The sequence below is a fragment of the Dendrobates tinctorius genome, unplaced genomic scaffold, assembly GCF_039654945.1.
Source record: "Dendrobates tinctorius isolate UK_male_01 unplaced genomic scaffold, ASM3965494v1 ptg000070l, whole genome shotgun sequence".
Classification (NCBI taxonomy): domain Eukaryota; kingdom Metazoa; phylum Chordata; class Amphibia; order Anura; family Dendrobatidae; genus Dendrobates; species Dendrobates tinctorius.
This window is the reverse complement of record NW_027361738.1, coordinates 31,804,273-31,823,264: the sequence shown is the minus strand read 5'-3', so window position 1 is coordinate 31,823,264 and position 18,992 is coordinate 31,804,273. Positions and strand designations below refer to the sequence as shown.

General features: G+C 41.7%; 2 protein-coding genes across 12 annotated transcripts in view; one reads left to right on the top strand and one right to left on the bottom strand.

The window, feature by feature from the left end:
- Positions 1–18,992, top strand: part of XYLB (xylulokinase) — a 331,699-nt gene that overhangs the window by 52,831 nt on the left and 259,876 nt on the right. The window lies entirely within an intron of this gene.
- On the bottom strand, positions 1,523–18,315 carry CUNH9orf152 (chromosome unknown C9orf152 homolog). 2 transcript variants are annotated; one of them, XM_073581543.1, is made up of 3 exons: positions 18,228–18,315; positions 17,626–18,149; positions 1,523–3,844 (listed from the first exon to the last, which is right to left on the bottom strand). In XM_073581543.1, exons 2-3 carry the CDS (start codon positions 17,861–17,863, stop codon positions 3,327–3,329), a joined length of 756 nt encoding a protein of 251 aa, XP_073437644.1. In that variant the 5' UTR covers positions 17,864–18,149; positions 18,228–18,315; the 3' UTR covers positions 1,523–3,326. The 2 variants fall into 2 exon arrangements, with proteins under 2 accessions (XP_073437644.1, XP_073437643.1); XM_073581542.1 differs by having other exon boundaries at positions 17,626–18,299.

The following is an 18,992-nucleotide window of genomic DNA, read 5'->3' as shown; positions in this document are numbered from 1 at the left end:
GGACAGAGGGCGTCTTTGTAATACTGTACCAAGCTGATCTTGCGTGTCCCCAGGGAATGCAGAATGTCATGTTGGCGAAAGTGGGGAGAGCACGTTACGTGATCCTTCTGACGTAATGAAGACGTCAGGCGGGGTGCAGGTTCATCACACTCCTCAATACATAACGTTCCCATGTAATATCACAAAGTACATTATATCCCCATTTAGTACCTCACAGAACATGGCCTTAACGTCTCCCATCTAATAACACCTCACCAATTCTCTTCCCCTCCCCTAGTTTCCTCTCATTGTGGTCCTGATTGAAGTGGATATAGTAGTCCATGGGGACTCTACTATTCTCTGGCCGGCTGGATGGATTCAGTGCAGGCCAAGGGGATGTGCATTGCTGACTTCTGGCTCCTGCCTCTGGAAGTTTCATGTGTGAGAGGTAGAGCTAATCTTTCTGCACCAGGACAATGTGTGGCACCAAAAAGCAGCAGGACTGTCATGGCGACCTCTTTACTAGCTACAAGGAAATAAAGTTTTGACTAATGCCTCATTCAGACATTTTTTGGGGACTGAGGTGAGCCAGTTGAAAAGCTTATCGTCATTCTGAATAGGACTGAAAGAGGTTAGCAAGTCTGGAAATAAAATTATTGTCCCCCGGGGATCAGGTTATAAAGAGTTGGAATGGAAAGCCATAGCCATGATTAGAGAGGACCTGTCACCAGCCCGAAAGTGTCCAGTTTTTGCTCTTGTTTTATTTCCACTGTTACACTGATTTTTATTTATTTTTTTTAATTTTATAGTAAATCCGCTATACAGTATGAGAGAGAGACTTTTTAGCCAGTACTGATTTTTATGGTCTTTACAAGGGGACGTTTCTTTATTTTTCTCTGTATTATTACCCTGCCCTCCTTTGTAAAGACCATAAAAATTAGCAGTAGATAAATAAGGCTCATATCAATAAGTGGCTGATTTATATAAAAAAGAAACCTCAACGCTCCGGAGTGGAGGGAATAAAATAAGAGCCAAAAACAGGTCACATTTTGACCTGGTAAAAGGTCCTCTGTAAGTCAGTGGATATGTTCAGATTAGATTTGGTTCTGAATACGATCAAAATCGAATATTTGTTTTGCAATATTCGTCGAACACAGCCGAACGTCATTAGAGTCAATGGCAGTAGAAATTACCGAATGTGTTCGGAACTGAACATAAAACATATGTTCAGCCCGAATATGGCACGAATATGTCAAAATTAGATTCGGGGCCAAAATCTAAACAAATTCGTTCATCTCTAGTTCAGATTTCTAAGAGCATCCTTAACATTGTTCTTAGATTTAGATAGCTACATAGAGAAGTGTCCACTAAACATACCAGAGAAAACAGTAAATAAAATAATTAGTTCATATGTAAAAGGTTGACTCTCACCATTGTATCAATGGAAATTTGATACAATTTGACTATTTAGGCATTTAGATATGCATCGCTAGGTAGATGGAGAAAAACAAATGACAGTTTTTCTTTCTCTGAATCCAAATAATTTGATTTTTTTCATGTGATTCTGCATATTTTATTGAAGTAAAACATCAGTACATACTGTATTATAACTTTGATTTTTTATTTTACTAGATCTTCAATTACCATAATTGACTTACTATACTATTAAAGGGGTTGTCCGATGAGCAAAGTACATTTTAATCCATAGATCTTGGAATAAAATTAAGTTCCACAATTGGATGTGTTTAAATAAAATGTTCCTGTGCTGGGATAATCTTATAAATGTGCCCCTGCTGTGTACTGTGTAATGACTGTGTCTGATTCTGCAGAGCTGCTATAGTTCATGGTCAATACATACCAAAGCTCTTATGATAAATGAGTATACTGATAAAACAATAGGGGTTCACAACTGCTGATTTCTGAGATAACATGATTCACTGCATGTTTTATCATAGGAGCGGGTGTCTCTGCTGCCTGCCATTCCTGTGAGCTCATCATAAATCAGGTTAGTGACATAAAAGCTCAGCGGGCCACTGGAGCTCCTACATCCCTGACTTGATTTATGATTAGTTCAAAGGGTTGGAAACGCAGCAGAAAACATTCACGCCTGTGATAAAACAAGCAGGGAAATGTGTCACCTCAGAAAGAACCAACTGTGAGCCCCTGCTGTTTTGTGTGTATACTTCCTTATCATAGGTGGCTTATGTTTCCCCTCTTGCAAGGAGGCGTGGCGTGTGCTGACCATGAACTGGAGCAGCTGCGCATGGCTGCAAATGGCAAATAAAAGTACATTGCGGAGGCAGCATTATAAGATCATCTCAGCACAGGAACTTTTTTCAAAACATTCAATTGTGGAACTTACTATTCTAAATCTATTCATTAAAATGTACTTTGTTTGTGGAACAACACCTTTAACGCTCTAAACTATCAAATTTTAAAACGACTTCATTTCAATTAATACACTACACACAAATGGCTATTCTTAAGTGTCAAGTGAATGGAGATCCACTAGAAACAAAGACATTTCAACATTGTCTCTCGATTAATTCTGACAACTTTTAGATTTCACAAATCAACAATTCGCCAGTCAAATTCTTCAAAAGTGGCAGCATTTCTTACAGCAGAAATGTTACTCTAGTCTCAGACTGGAGTACCATTTCTGCTGAGGCTCATGAAGGCGCACACCACTGATAAGATGCTCCAAAGTCATTGAAGGGTATTGGCCTCTTAATTAATTTGTCGCATCTTATTCCTGCACGACCCTCATTATAACTTGTGTACAAACCGGGGTTGTCCACTACTTTTATATTTTTTAATATCTGATCAGTGGAGGCCCAACATTCGGCACTACCACCAATCAGCTGTTACCACTTCCAGCAATGTCTGGGTGTAAACTGTGTTTGGGTGGAGGCCCACGGCTCGGTACACTGCTTAGTGGTCTTCAGTACCCGATAGCAGCCACTAAACAGTGTCCAGAGCTGTGTTGGTCTGCTCCGAACACCGTTTACATTCAGGGATGTGGTGATATCTGACTGGTGGGGGTTCCGGGTGTTGGACCTCCACCATTGTGATATTGGTGACCTATCAACGTCATTAATTGAAAAGTAGTGGAGGAACCCTATAAGGCGCAGTTTAGTACAGCTACTTGTCTTGGTATATCAGATACCGGTAGGTGCTATAATTTTATGTACTCGCCCTAGTAACAGATGCTCTTTAAACATAGTAACAGACATATTATTCATCAGTCCAAAATCAACTATTCACTCCAGAAAGTAAGGTGCAAGCAGATATGAAACTAGTTCGAATGAAGGTCACATTGCTGTTTCACGGATTTCCAAACATTGACTTTAGTGTGTTACATATAAACCCAGCTTCCTGGCAGCTTCTGAAATGCGGGGATTTTTCTTCTGAGGGAAAGGGTAGTAGACCAGTTTCTCTGTAGGAGAAGTCGGCTTGGAGATCGGGAGTGAGTACTGGCTCCATGATGCAGGAATCGGGTTCTTAAGGGAAGATTTCCTGCGGACACTACTAACAGAGTGGTGATCTCCGTTCAGTTCTGTCATTTCCAGCGTCTTGGCACTGTGCGCTGGGACATTTATCGGCACACTTTCTGAGCCCAGGAGTCGATCAAACAGTACAGTTTTGTCTGGCGTGCTTGTTTCAAGACTACTCAGCTGCACCATTCGATGAATATTTAGATGTGCGTGCCAAGTGCCATTTTTGTCCTTCAGATAGTTCTTGTCGGACAACTCTAGAGTGACCTTTTTAACCGGGATGTGGTCCGTAAAGGCCTTTTGTTTTCTGACTCTCTCGTTGACTTGGACAGTGTTCACATCTGGTTCTCGTAAAATCAGTTCATTGTCACCTGCAAAAGAAATTTAAATAAAAAATAATTATTTTGTAATTGGATTCTTATTACTTTTCAAGATTTTTACTGTAAAAGTTAACCAGCAAGGAACCAAAGGCCCTTACCTCTAGAAATTATACCAAAATATTAGTGGTTATCCTGTCTTCCTGCTCTCTAAGTCTTAAAGGGAACCTGACAGCACGTTTTTACATATGGAAGTAGTGGTATGGCTGTATAAGGCTGGTTTCACACTTGCGTTTTTTTTCCGCGGTATTTTAGCGCTAAATAGCGCATGCGTCTTTTTTTCCTATACTTTGCATGGGATGCGCTTAGGTGCGCATACACATGCGTTTGCACACGTTTTTCCGCGCATGCGTTTTTTTGCGGTATGCGCTCGGGCGCACAAAATGCATCCTGTTGCATTTTTTGGGCGTACGACTTGCCTCAAAAAAACGCATGCGCGCGCAATGCGTTTTTTTACAGCAAGACACCCATTATAAGTCTATGGGTGCGCATATGTGCGCATTGGCATGCTTATGTATGCGTTTTTTTGCACATGCGTTTTTTTTGTTAACCATGGAATTTAGGGGTTTGGGTTAGAGTTAGGGTTAGTTAAGGGGGTTTAGGGTTAGGGTCAGGGTTAGGGTCAGGGTTAGTTAGGGTTTAGGGTTTGGGTTAGGGTTAAGTATGGTTTGGTTAAGGGTTAGGGTCAGGGTTAGGGTCAGGGTTAAGGTTAGGGTTTAGGGTTTGGGTTAGGGTTAAGTATGGTTTGGTTAAGGGTTAGGGTCAGGGTTAGGGGTAGGGTCAGGGTTAGGGTCAGGGTTAGGGTTAGGGTTAAGTATGGTTTGGTTAAGGGTTAGGGTCAGGGTCAGGGTTAGGGTTAGGATCAGGGTTAGGGTTAGTAAAGTCATGGTTTGGGTTAGTGTGAGGGGCCACCTAATGTTGGGAAAAAACGCAAACGCGGTAAAAACGCACTAAAGACGCATAAAAACGCTGCGTTTTTTTCATGCATGCTCATAAAAATGCTTGAAAAAAACGCAGCAGTTGTATGCATTTGTATGCGTTTTTTCAATGCGTTTTTTTGCGGGAAAAACGCGCTGCAAAAAAAAGCAAGTGTGAAATTAGCCTAAGCACTTCTTCTTAAGGAAATATATTACTTTTTTTGTATCAATCCTATATGTCAGTCATGAGGAATCAGATGTAGAACCTAATGCAAATCAGGCTGGAAGTGCTCTGGGGTGTGTCATTGCACTTGGTGAACTTCTTTCAAGTGCATTGACACGCCCCCAGTGCACATCTGGTCTGATTTGCACGACTTCCAGACTAGATTTGTCATGTCTGGCACATCACATCACTACAAAAAAAAAACTATAACGTGTATTGGCAGACAAGCATTTATACAACCCTGCCAATGTGCCTACAGAGGATCCCACTTGGCGCAGTGGTTAACCTTGTGGCTCAGTGGTTAGCCTTCAGCTCGGGGGTCCTGAATTCAAATTTGATCTAGGTTTATCTGCATGGGGTTTGTGCTGATGTGAAGAATGACAATCTGTCTACAGCGCCATGGAATATCTCAATGCCATTAGTACAGTAGTAAATGTCTGTTAAAGCTGTAAGTGCTGCTTTTCCTTTGTCCAGGTTTCTCTTTGCAGCATGGGGGTTAATTGAACACTGTTTACACAGCCGCCTTGGCACATCCAGGTTTATATGCAGTAATTTAGTACACGTGGCAGTGGGCTTTGTGTTTTGGAGGAAATCCAGTTTCTAGATTAAACAAGTCAAAGCTGATGTGTCTGTAGGTGCTGTACAGCTTGCGTGCGCTGCTCTTCACAATGTCAACGCAAAACTAAAAGTATCCAGAACCATTTTATAAACCAGCAGGTACTGAACTGTTATTTTATATATATATATATATATATATATATATATATATATATATATATATTATATATATATATATATATATATATATATATATATATATATATATATATATATATATATTATATTAGTCCTGGCTGTAGAGAAGGATTGATGTATTGAAGTCTGGGAAAGCTGAAAGAAGCTGGTACGGTTAATCAAGTCAGAACAGTCCTGTTGCACGCCCTATTGTAATTAGTAGTGATTAAATCCGTAAATATTCTCAAATGTAATAAAAATAAGCTGGGTGTGATTAATGTCGGCGCAGGAGTTTCTCCTCCGTGCAGGGTGTGCCGGATTCACCAATAAAACGCACAATCTCTTGCTAAATCAGCCTTGGTGTTACACCTCCACCAGGACCTGCTCCTGTGACGTCTTCCTCTGTCGCCAGCGGCTGCCGTATTCATTTTGCGGGCAGCATCGGTGATAGAAGAGACGTAGGAACCAGGAGCTCTGGACGGAGCAGACTAGGGTGGCTGGGATCTGCAGTACCATCCTGTCTGACAGTATGGGTGTGTGGCCAGTTGGAGAGCACCACACCCTACTTAAACTTCCAGCTTACTGCTGAAAGCTGCCAGATATGGTCTTTCGCTCCTCTGGATTAGTCCTGCCTGTTCAGCGCCTAGTAGTATTCCTTGTTTTCAGCTTGACTTCTTAGGCCCAGAGGACTCTAACCCCTGTACAGGGGTTAAAGGGTGAAGGACAAGGCAATCCCTGGGATCTGGTAATTGGAGTTGCTTGTGCTAAGCTGTCCATGGTAGCTATTTTAGAAATGCCAGGCGATCACTGCCAGAATCCTGTAACACTTAGACTACAAATAGCAGAAAAGTGAAGGAAAAGGAGGTTATATGGTCTCACTGTACTGATGGACAACTTGTGCAAAATAGACAATCTGCAAATTTATTTAAAAATTAAAAAATACTTTCCATTTAGTGCCAGCAAGAAGACAATTGTCTCCTGTCTAATGTTGTCCACTATCTGTTGTCAGTGTGTAATGTATCTCTAGTGGTAGAGCTACTGGGACAGATTATAGCAGGGAATGGGTTTCCTAGTCTTTAGTCTTTGTTCCTGCTCTGCTGTCTGACAGATTGCTTACAAGCATACCAGAGAGGCGGAGCAGGCAAGCAAGTGGGCAATAGCAGGTGCAATGCATGCTGAAAAGTGAAGAAAAGAAAGTTCCAACATCTATAGTGCTGGAGCTAGAAAGAGAACCACCTAATGAGTGGATGGCAAGTTACAGAGCATGAGAAATGTACAGTTCTTGGACATATTAGCATGAGATGTATAACAAAAGCAGTTGCAGAATATGAACTATAATTTGCATCTTCTAAGACTACTGCATCATAAAGAAATGGTGAGCAGGATCCTGACAGAAGCAATAACAGATCTCCGCACCATTGAGTTCTCACAGAATGAGCTTCTGGCTAGGCCAAGTTCACTTTTACATTTAAACTTTCTGGTGTTTGGTCTGTTAGAGGAACAGACAAAACGGAATTAATGTGCGAAATGGATCTGTCCATATTGCCGGAGTCAGACTTGCGAGAAACTCGGACGAGTCTCGCATGTCAATACCCGACACTGCCGCCGGCACTCGGGCAGGAGCGTTCAGCTGCATGTATTTCTATGCAGCCGCACGCTCCTGTCCAAGTTCCGGCGGAAGTGCTGGGTATTGACATGCGAGACTCGTCCGAGTTTCTTGCAAGTCTGATCCCGGCCTAACTGATGAAACTGAAGCTGAGGGGCCCCACTGATTATCATGGGACACATCTGAGATCTGTAATGCATCAGGTTTTACAACAGAATAAATAGTTCTACTTGCTCATTATTTTCTTCTGTTCTAAAAACTAACACAAACCTGAACCCAAATGAACTCCATAATAACACTGTGTTACCAAGGTTTTGTCCCTCGGACAATTTTGAGTCTTCCTGATAGATTTTTTTCATGCTGATTTCAGAAATGACTTCAAATTTTTCCTATCGCGTAAGGTTTTAGAGAAATGATAATATTATAACATTATAATATTCTGTTATAATTCTAAAAACTCATATATGAACTTTTACTGAAACAGCATATTCTGAATTTTCCACTGAAATAACATAAATCGCTGATCTACACATATGCAAGCACTTATTATGCGAGTTCCGCGCCAGCACAGTGAATAATTCGGCTGACCGTGTACGGAGCATACCACATCTCCTGGGCAGGGAAGAAATCAAAAGACAATACTGACATACTTAGAGCATGGCTGAATGGATCACGAATTTCAATTCCTTTCGCTGTCCCAATGATATGGAGAGAGCAGAGATCATGTAACAGATTGCTACTTCTGCCTTACAAATGTAACAGGATATTCAGCAAAGAACAAGAAGTCAATAGAATATCCTAATCTTCCTTCAGCCATAAGACCAGGGCCACACGCTGAAAGTCTTTATGTTCCAAAGCCGCCCAAAGTATGGACAATGGAGGACGACAAAGATGAACCAACAATGTCAGTGGAAAATGAAACTGCTGCAGACCCAGACTTTGAGCCTTCTACATCTAATCCACATCTGTTCAGTCAAGCTGATCTGAGTGACTTGGTCAGAGATTTGAAATTGTCAAAGAGGCAGGCAGAATTATTGAGATCAGGGCTACAAGAACGGAATTTCTTATTACCAGGAACAAGAGTTTCTGTTTTTTGCAGTCGTCAAGAAGACCTTAATCAATTTTTCAACCATGTTTACAGTTTATCCTTTTACAATGACGTCTTGGTGTTGTGTGGTGCTCTTGGATGCGAACATGACATGAAGGAATAGCGACTGTTCATTAACTCATCAGTTTAAAGTCTGAAGGCTGTTTTACTACACAACGGAAATATCTATCCTTCTATACCTATTGGACATGCCATACACATGAAAGAAATGTATGAGAATATGGAGTTACTGTTGACCCACATTAATTATAGAAATTATAACTTGAACATATGTGGTGATCTAAAAGTTGTTGCACTTCTTCTTGGACTGTAGCTTGGATATACCACGTATTGTTTCATTTGTGTGTGGGACAGTCGTGCACGAGAAATACACTATTTCAGAAAGGACTTGCCACTCCGCGAAAACCTGGTTGCTGGACAGAAGAATGTTAAACATAATCCTCTCGTTGATCCAGCAAAGATATTTCTCCCTCCTTTGCATATAAAACTTGGGCTTATGAAAAATTTTGTCAAAGCAATGAACAAAGAATCGGAAGCCTTTTCTTACTTGTGACAGAAATTTCCAAGAATAAGTGATGCAAAGATTACAGAAGGTATTTTTATTGGTCCACAGATCAGAGATATAAAGAATGACCGTAGCTTTGATGGTCTTTTGCAAGGTGCTGAACAAGTGGCATGGAGAGCCTTTAAAGATGTGACCTTCAACTTCCTTAGGAACAGCAGGGCACCGAACTTTGAACAACTCGTGGACAACATGCTCACAGCATATCATTTGATGAAATGCAATATGTTACTAAAAATGAATTTTCTTCGTTCTCATTTGGACTTTTGTCCAGCCATTCTTGGTGCCGTTAGCGATGAATACGATGAAAGATTTCACCAAGACATTGCGCTGATGGACAAAAGGTACCAGGGAAAGTGGAGTATGTCAGTGCTGGCTGACTATTGCTGGAATTTTATTCTAGAAGCATCTGACATGGATTATAAACGAAAGTCGTCTGCAAAACACTTTTGAACATTTGATTCTGCTACTGACATCGATGCACATGTATGTAGCGTATCGGACGTCATAAAGTAGACTATAAGCTGTTGTTTCTTAAAAACCTTACGTGATACAGACTTTTTGAGCACATATTCGTGTTCGGCATATCACAATCTATAAGATACAATAACATTTTCTCAGGGGACAAGAACATTTGTTGTGCAGTGTAATTAATGGGGACTGTCTGCTTACGGTTGTATCCATTAAGCAACAGATCAGTTTTGTGCATGATTTCCTTTTATCTGTTACTCTAAACAGACCACACAAATGCAATGTGCAAAATGGAAATGTGAACTTAGCCTTAATAGTTGCTTGACATTTTCGCCTTAAAGGGAATCTGTCGGCAGGTTTTCACTATGTAAACTGACAACTGCATGATGTAGGGACAGAGACCCTGATTCCAGTGATGCATAAACTTGTTTTACTGCGTACAGCAGTTATGATAGTCACAGTTTTATCTGCTACAGATCTAGCAGAGCTCAGTTGATGAGCCCTGAATAACCAAGCCTACACCACAAGACCACAGCTCTCTGTGTACATTGTATAGTGTCAGAAAGCGGCTAATCAGTGCTGGAGGCGGGGTTGAACCAGAAGGCATGATGGCAGTCATCTTGTTGTGATCTCTTGCTAACAAAACGCTGATTGTACTGAATCAGTAAAATACAGTTCAGTAAGTGACACATCTTTGGATTCAGGATCTCTACTCTTACATTATGCTGCTCCCATATTGCATAACAAAAACCTGCTGACAGATGAAATTTAATTTAGTCTTTGGTAAATGTAAAGTTTATTGCCAGTGTAAATGCACCCCAAGTTTGCAGTGTCTAAAAATTAGAAAGGATTAGTAAATCAGCCCGAGACCTTGGTCGGGATCCAACCCAGGAAGTCAGTGCTGCAATTAACAATGTTAGCAATGCTAACCATAAATAAAAATGTTGCCATTACGATGACATTGCAGATCCTACACATAAGGGTGCCACACTTATACTAGAGTAAAACAAATTATTTATTACATTTGTTTAAAACATATATTCCATCATATTAAAAGCATAAATACATCTATGTATACCGAGGAAATATCACACACATGAGCGGACATATTGGGGTAGGGGTGTCATAGGAAACTTGGTCATGTGGTCAGTAAATAATGAATTCATGACTCTCTGCAAGGGACACAATAATATTGAACATAATGAAATGAATATACAGTAGATATTTTTACTAAACTGCATATCATATGTAAATATCTAAGCACGGTATCATATACACTTTCACATGATCCGTAATGTAATAAATAGTTACCCCAATCAATACTAAAGATCCCGGCTCCCCAATGCTCGTTTCACACACTTCTTTCTCTTTTTTTTTTCTCCTCTCAGGTGTTTGATATTTCCCCGGTATACATATATACAGTATATGTTTTTTAACATGATGGACTATGTTATAAGCAAATGTAATACATTAGATATTTTACTCTTGTATAAATGTGCTGCCTTTCTGTGTAGGATATAGGATTTATTGGCATACACCTGTTTATCTTTTTTTTTGTCAATCGGTTTTCCAATATTATGACATTGTCAAAGTGCTGACTACAATTTTAGATTTTTGGTGCCTTGATTCCCCCCTTAAGGCCCCGTCACACACAGCGAGATCGCTGATTTTATGACGCCACAGCGATCTCGCCAGCGATCTTGCTGTGTGACACACATCAGCGACCGCCCCCCCGCCGGGTATTGCTGATCGTGCAGGATCGTCCTGGGCCATTTTTTGATCGTTGCTCTCCCGCTGGCTAGTGCGCATCGCTGCGTGTGACAGCGGGAGCCAATGATCAGCGAGGCTCCCAGCACTCTTAGCAGGCGCTGGGAGCTGGTATCTAAGGTAAATATCGGGTTACTAAGCGGAGCGCGTCACTTAGTTACCCGATGTGTACCTTAGAAACCTGCGTGCTGGCAGCTCCTGGCGCGAGCACGCAGGTTTCTAAGGTACACATCGGGTAACTAAGTGACGCGCGCAGCTTTAGTAACCCGATATTTACCTTAGATACCAGCGTCCTCGCTGGTGCTAATCGCTGGTGAAGCTGCCTGTTTGGCAGCTCACCAGCGATCATGTAGCGATGCACCAGCGATCCTGACAAGGTCGTATCGTTGTCGGGATCGCTGGTGCATCTTTAAGTGTAGCGGTACCCTTAAGATGCATGCACACTGTTTAGATAAGATGCATGCCCACAATTTATATATGATGCATGCACACAGTTTAGATAAGATGCATGCTCACAGTTTATATTTCTGGTTGGGGTTATTTATGTGAGATAATAACAGACCCACCCACCAGATTCAGTGCTGTGTAAAACACTCATGTCTTCAGACAGATTAAACAGTTAAACAGAGATGTCTGATACGGAAAAGTAGCTGAAATGGAGTGAACATTTTGCCAAAACAAACCTCCAAGTTCCTGAGTGCTGGATACTCCTCAGGTATAGCGATAAATGAAATAATGGAGCATTGTATAGAAAACAAACCAAAGGCAGGATTGTGGGTCATACAAGTGGTTCACAGACCGGTATGGCACTATGTCAACTCCCCAAAAGTTATAGTCGGAGATAAAAGCCCCATTACATCATTATCGGCTCCCTGAGAGGCTTACACATCATTAACAGAGCCACTTAAGTGTTCTTTCTCTTTACTTTTTTTCAGTAGTTTACAAAGGGTATAAATTACCCTAATCATTATGCTATCTGTATTTGTCGCATATACAGTATATATTCCCACATTATATGCACATGCTTTTTTATGTGAGTCAGTGGACAATGTATGAGTGTCCATCTGTCATCCTATTATATAAGTTGAACTACGGACAGCAGGAAGAAAGTTTATTTTTGCCAATTGTGAACTCTTTAATATGGTTATCTATTTTCGAGTAGCTTTTAATCGAGATGATCAAATTGAATTTGAGACTAATGTTATGAAATTTGCAGGTTCTTGTGAACTCAAATAATATGCAATTTTATTGCTGCAAAATCACAAAAACTTGCCTGCCACCTTTTTAACACATAGCGAAACATTGCCTCTGTCACAGAAGGCTGACATGACCTCAGGCGCAATGCAGCGGGCCACACTATAATGCATTGTAGCTATCAAATCACATGGTTTAGCACAGCCAATCAAGGAATGGTAGTAGCCTTTAAAAAAGCCAAGGCAGGGAATGCAGCAGCTCTTTTTAGGGTGATTTAGAATATTGAGAGGATATCAGAGCGTACAACTCAGCAATAGAGAAAGTCTTAAAACATTGAACAAATACTATAGATTGTAATATATTCTATAAATGCAGCATAGAAGATGACAAGTGTAGTAGTCTCCGAATACTACACAAAATTCTATTAATATGGAAAGAGCAAGATAGAAGAAGTGCCAGCAGCAATGACAGCTTTAATGTCATTGATCAGTGATACAATGTAGTGGATGTAATGCTAATGCCGGCACCCCTGTATGGTTTCCTTTCCTCCTACATGCAGGGATGCCAACATATTCATCGCTGCAGCCGCGCGGTCACCCCACTGTCTCGACACGTCTTCCTGCTGTCTGTGCACGCTGCACAAACTTCCCTGTGGCATCGCTAGTGCATGCGCGCATCCCTACTCTTAAAGGGGCAGCACACGTAGTTTGAAAATGCCTCTAGCCAATAGCTGGAAGACATCTTGTATAATAGGCATGGTCCTCAATAGGGAGGAGCCTAAGAAACCCCTATAATTTCCTGAGTAGTGTTTGTGTGCAACCATATGTTGCCAGGTCCCTCGTTCTAGTATCCTGTGTAGTGAGACTTAACCTAATGACCTGTTCCTTACGCAGCCAGTGCCTGAACCTGAACCCCTGGTCCTTGTGTGACCAAGGCCCAAACCCAAAGCCGCCCCTGGCAGTCCTTGAACCTTAAAGCTGCACCTGCCAGTCACTGAACCCTGAAGCCGCACCTGTCGGTACCTGAACCCTTATAAGCATCACTTGCAATACCTGGACCTTGTAACTGTTCCGTCAGTACTTGAACCTACACTTGTGTCAGTCCCGTTTAGTGTTCCTGAGTCCGTACTGTCGGAGCATGTTCCAGTATCCAAATCCAGCCCTGACTGTGACTCCACGTTAGTATGCATTCTGTCAGCTCACTCAGAACCTGACTAGTTTGAAGAGAGACCAAATCCTGTCTGTCACTGATTCAGAGTCTTTATCTGTGTCTGTGAACCTCAGCAGCTGGAGTAGCGGTGACTGCCTAGGAGTGGTACTTGGCGGCTATCTGCAGGTCAAGCATGACTCCACCATCAGGAGCTCCAGTGAAAACCAGGTAGCCCCTCCTAGGTATGTCCGACCCTTTGGCATAGTGGGTCCACGAACCACATGTGCCACATGTGGGCATGACAGTGGCATCTGTCCTGCTGCATTTGAATTACAAAAAATATATTCTTCATTTTGAATGCACTAGAAAGCAGAAGCAAGACAGCACACTATTGTTTCCCAGGAAAAAAATAAATCTGAAATCAGCGTCAGTCAGAGATGTTGTTCTTGCTTGTCACAGGTGACTCTGGTAAAATTCCCTAAAATCCATAAACTTAACTGCGGCTGTCTAACAAAGTGTACTTGTCGCAAACAATTTTTCTCATCAATTTTACATTCGTACTTGTCTGCCGCACCAATACAGCACTCTTTTGCACCTGGTGGCTTTTTAGTTGTGTACCTTTGTACCTTATTTTGTCATTTTTGGGAAGGCAGTTGGAAAAAAAATAGAAAACAATGTAGACCTACGGTATATTTGTGCATGTCTGTTTTGCACATCAGTTTCCTAGTCTAATTTCATAACTGTACACCCCAAACCTATACTGCAACCTGCTGCCACATTTTGCTTTCTAATAAATAATAATCTTTATTTTTATATAGCGCTAACATATTCCGCAGCGCTTTACAGTTTGCACACATTATCATCACTGTCCCCGATGGGGCTCACAATCTAAATGTATTTATCGACTTAGGATTTCTTATTGCTTCTTTTTTGGAAAGGGTTGAGTAATTGGTGTTGAAAAGATCGTCAACGTTTAGTTGTCGTATTGTACAAAATGTTTGGTAGAAGAAAAAGTGGCAATGGACAATTCATACGTTACGTGCATTGAATAACCTTATCTAGCAGTGATGATCGCAGCGGTATTTATAGCCGCTCATGTCATTGCAGAGAAGTAGGGAAGTCGCATATTTCACCCTTCACTTTGCAAAGGGTGACATTCACACCTGCAGCTGATATCAATTTACTCTTCAAATATATTTGGCAGGATGTGTATAAGATTTGTTAAACCGATGCACTTTGCAGGCACGGTAAAAAGTTGTGACTGTTTTTTGCTGTGCATTTACTCTCTGGGAACATCGCAATATGCATAAGCTGCACATAAGTACCATATGTTTGGAAATATATACTTGCTACTTCCTTAGGTTGATGTAATAAATATCTAGACTTACTGAAGAATGTATTTGTTTAAATCTTAAACTGCATTTCATGTGTTAAATGTAAAATGTCAGTGTGCTAGCCAAAGAAGATTGCTTTATGTGCCCTGATCCTGAATAGGAGCAGTTCATAGATGCTTTGCTTACCTTACAATTAACATTCAAGAGTGATTATACGCTTTTATTGCATCTACTTATGACTGTTAACCCTTAACTGCTTAGACAGGTCAATTTCACTTCCATGTGCACAGATTGACTGCTAACACAATTGTTGTGTGCGCAGTGCCTGTCAGTGTTCTTGGCAGCATATGTTATGTTTACACAGGATAATGTGCTGTCGAGAGACAATTTTTAAGCAATTGTAATAAAAAATCGTTTCACCTGACAATCAAGCATTTTGTTTGTTCATCGGGTGACTGCGTTCCTGGGAATGTTCATTTCCTACTATTACCCTGTGTAAAAGCAGTCAAAGTTCCTTGATTTAAATAAATGTAAAGAAGCCTAAATGGGTTTTCCAGGACTTTGATTATTTTCCCTATGGACCTTAGAACTTACAGGCAGGTACTTGCTAACTACCTGCCTATTATGCCCACGGCCGATCTCTGCCAGTTCGGAGTGGTCACCGATCACTGCTGCCGGTGATTTTGCGACTTCCCATGACATCACACTGACAAAGCAGCTGCTTCTTCTGCTCTGCTGACGGGGCATCTCAGCCGATGTCATGCTCCGTGACAGATGACTCCCTGCTGGGAAGCTCCGGGATCCTTGGTGTTCACTTACGGCTGGGATCGGTCTCAACTTCACATCCGGAAGCAGGTGAGAGATGGACTGACCAGGAGCGCGGAGGTTGCTGACGGCCACGTACAGTGCCCTTCTGGGTTGCGAGGACACGCTCCCCAACTACCATTTACGTTCACACCGTAGTTGTGCAAGGGTGGCACAACCCTGTAAGGTGAGCACCCTGTCGATTCAGTTAGGGAATTTAAACACAGGTACACTCATTGCGCCTCTCTTTGCATTTTATTTTTGATGTCATGCTCAGTGACAGATGACTCCCTGCTGCCAGTCGGCATGATGTCAGTAAAGCCCTGTCGAAAGAGCAGACCCAAAGAGGAAGAGCTGCTTTGTTGGACATAAGGTCAAAATGAAGCCGGGCAAACACTGAGCCGGTAGAGATTGGCGCCGGGCAAAACAAGTAGGAAGTTGGCAACTTATCTGCCTGTAAGTTTTTAAGCCCATAGAGAAAAATAATCAAAGTCACATATAGCCCCTTTAAAATCCTATAAGGTTAATTTTTTGCCTTTAATCTGTAAATAAATGGTATTTATATAGAAAAATATAGTAAAATTTCACCTTACATAACAACCATTGGACCAATTCATAGTTTTATCAGGGGTTGTGCGAAATTAAAAAACATGGCTGCCTTCTTCCCCCTGTGTAGGGCTGTATATGGCAGGAGAGCTGTAAATCCTCCATTTACTACCCGAGTACTGAGGATATATTCTTAATGAAACAGGCAAACTTGTAGGCATTTACCATGAGTGGACTCATTGGGTTATTTATGGGACTGTGTAGAACCCAACACTGGTTACTTTCCTGGTCACTAATGAGCCGCGAGGTGATAATGCTTTAGGCTATGTGCACACGTTGCGGATTCTGCTGCGTTTCCGCAGCGGTTTTGGCCCTGCGGAAACGCAGCAGTTCCGCAGACATGGTACAGTACCATGTTAGCCTACGGCATTTCAAATCCGCTATGCTCACGCTGCGTTTTTTTCCATGCGGTTTTTCTGTGGTTTACAAACCGCAGCATGTCAATTGTTTGGGCGGATTCCGCAGCGGATTCACACCTTTAACATAGTAGAGGTGTGAAACCGCAGTAAAACCGCAGGCTAATTCGCAGGAAAACCGCAGGTCACTTTACCTGCTGTTTTACCTGCGGATCCGTGCGGAAAAACCCGCAGGTGAATCCTCAATGTGTGCACATAGCCTTATTTGGCCGCAGAAGTGACAGAATCTTGGCTGCCCACTGCACGGGCAACGATAGCAGTCGTCATAGTCCCTTTCCATATGCGAATATCATAAGAGGTCCCCAGCTTTGGATTCCTCATTTTATGCGTTTCTGGCAGAGTGGCCTGTCCTTGTACATATGAATGACCGCAATTTAATATTACTTTTCCCTACAGCTGCTCCCAGCTCATCACTTTTCTGGAGTTTCTGGAGCTGCAGCGATCATCTGATCGCCTGGCCGGTTTTACCCATTACTTTTAACTCCTTCAGTGATCATGATGTACAAAATGAATAATTCACCTCTTCTACACGAGTTTCTTACCTTTGACATACTGGATATATAAAGGATAGCCTATATCGGTGCCCGTGTAATCTGGGCTTTGGGACCACGTTATGGAGGGTGTGTTAGAAAGCGTCAGCTAATGCTGCACGGTGCAGCTAACTTTTATACTGGGGCTATGGACCTTCTTTAGGGAAGTAACATATTTCTTTCACACTTTTTCTGGGGCGATATGTGACGATTCGACAACATTTATTCCAGAAGCGACTTTAGTGATTGCTATGGAAGTTCTGAGCTGCACAGTCCCAGCACTGTATCACTAATCACCTCTTACAGATCGCACGTCTCCAGCCTCACAATTCAGAACTTACATTCCCACGTACCTGGTTTGAAAACAATGATGTGTGTCCGCAGCTTTTGCTTCTCCTTGATGCCATTGTACTGCTCCTCGAGACGATGAATGTCCATTTTGCTGAGCTTCCTGGTTCCGTCAGCAGGTTCCTTGTCAGCGTGAGTCACTGGTAATATCTCGCTCATATATTTATACGCCTTCAACATCTGTTCCCACAGCGAGAACTGCTCCAAGCAGCCGCAGCACATGGCCATCTCTCCCTCTCCCATGGAATCAAGCACAGGGAAGTTCAATACCGGCCACCGGCAATTAACTTCGCCAACTTGGAACGGATGGAGGCTGTGTCCTCGCTGCCTGGAAGACTCGGACTTCTCTACTGGCGGATCATAATTTGCTACACGTATTTCAGGTTGTCCTGGATGTCTTGGTTCAGAGTAAATGATAAGTACTGCACACACAGATTATTGACTTAAGGTAGCGCTGAAATCGAAGCCAAGGGATCCTAATGGGACATAATGCAGCCAGCGGAGAAAGCACGCAGCGTAGAAAAGGAGCCTAAAGGGGAAAGTGACATCAGGAAATGACACAAAAAGGAGAAAGATGGCAACCAGCTCACCGCCGGGTATAGAGTACCTGCTCCACGGCGCACAGAACCCACAGCGGCCAGGTGTCCTCACTAGTAGAGTTTTCTATTCCAGCTCCTGGGAAATATAGATCATCCAAGTTTATTTGATTAATGAAAATTCCATCATCCAAGCAAAAGGATACATGTAAAGAAGCAACGCGTTTCCATCTCAGCGGGCATTCTTAGTCAGGGCTGGAAAATTACATTGATTTGTTATTGTGTTCCAGTAGATGTATTTTTGAAGGGAAGTCTGTAATCAGAAAATTGCCTGTTGATTTAAATCAGGTTTTTGTGTTTTTTTTTTTTTTTTTAAATGTATGTTTAATTTTTTTTTTTTTTACATGATCTGTATTAAAAATTAAAAAAATAGAAATCTTGCCATTTTCACCCTGACCTTTGGCGCTGATTTTAGAGACCCATTTCCATTCATTTCAGTAAATAACACACGCACATTAGCCACACTGATTGGATCCCAACCCTATCGTTTGTGCTGGTGTCTAATGAGCGTGTGCAAAGGTCATTGGGAAGGGGAGCAAGGGAGTTATGACATCACATAGGTGGATCTGATTTATGGCGGCCCTTTATAGACAAAGTCATTTTTTGTTTTTGCATTTTCATTTGTTCCTCCCCTTTTTCACACAGCTATATCTATTTTTATTTTTCCTTTAACATAGCTATAATGAAAGCTAGTTTATTTGCAGGACAACTTGTGTTTTTATGAATGACTCCATTCATTTTACCATATACTGTCTCCAAAATAGCAAAAAAAAATT

Excerpts from the sequence above, each read along its gene's own strand:
- CUNH9orf152 (XM_073581543.1), bottom strand. The coding sequence starts at position 17,863 with ATGGGAGAGGGAGAGATGGCCATGTGCTGCGGCTGCTTGGAGCAGTTC. Across the intron at positions 3,845-17,625 it reads CATCATTGTTTTCAAACCAG|GTGACAATGAACTGATTTTA; the intron begins GTACGTGGGAAT and ends TTTCTTTTGCAG.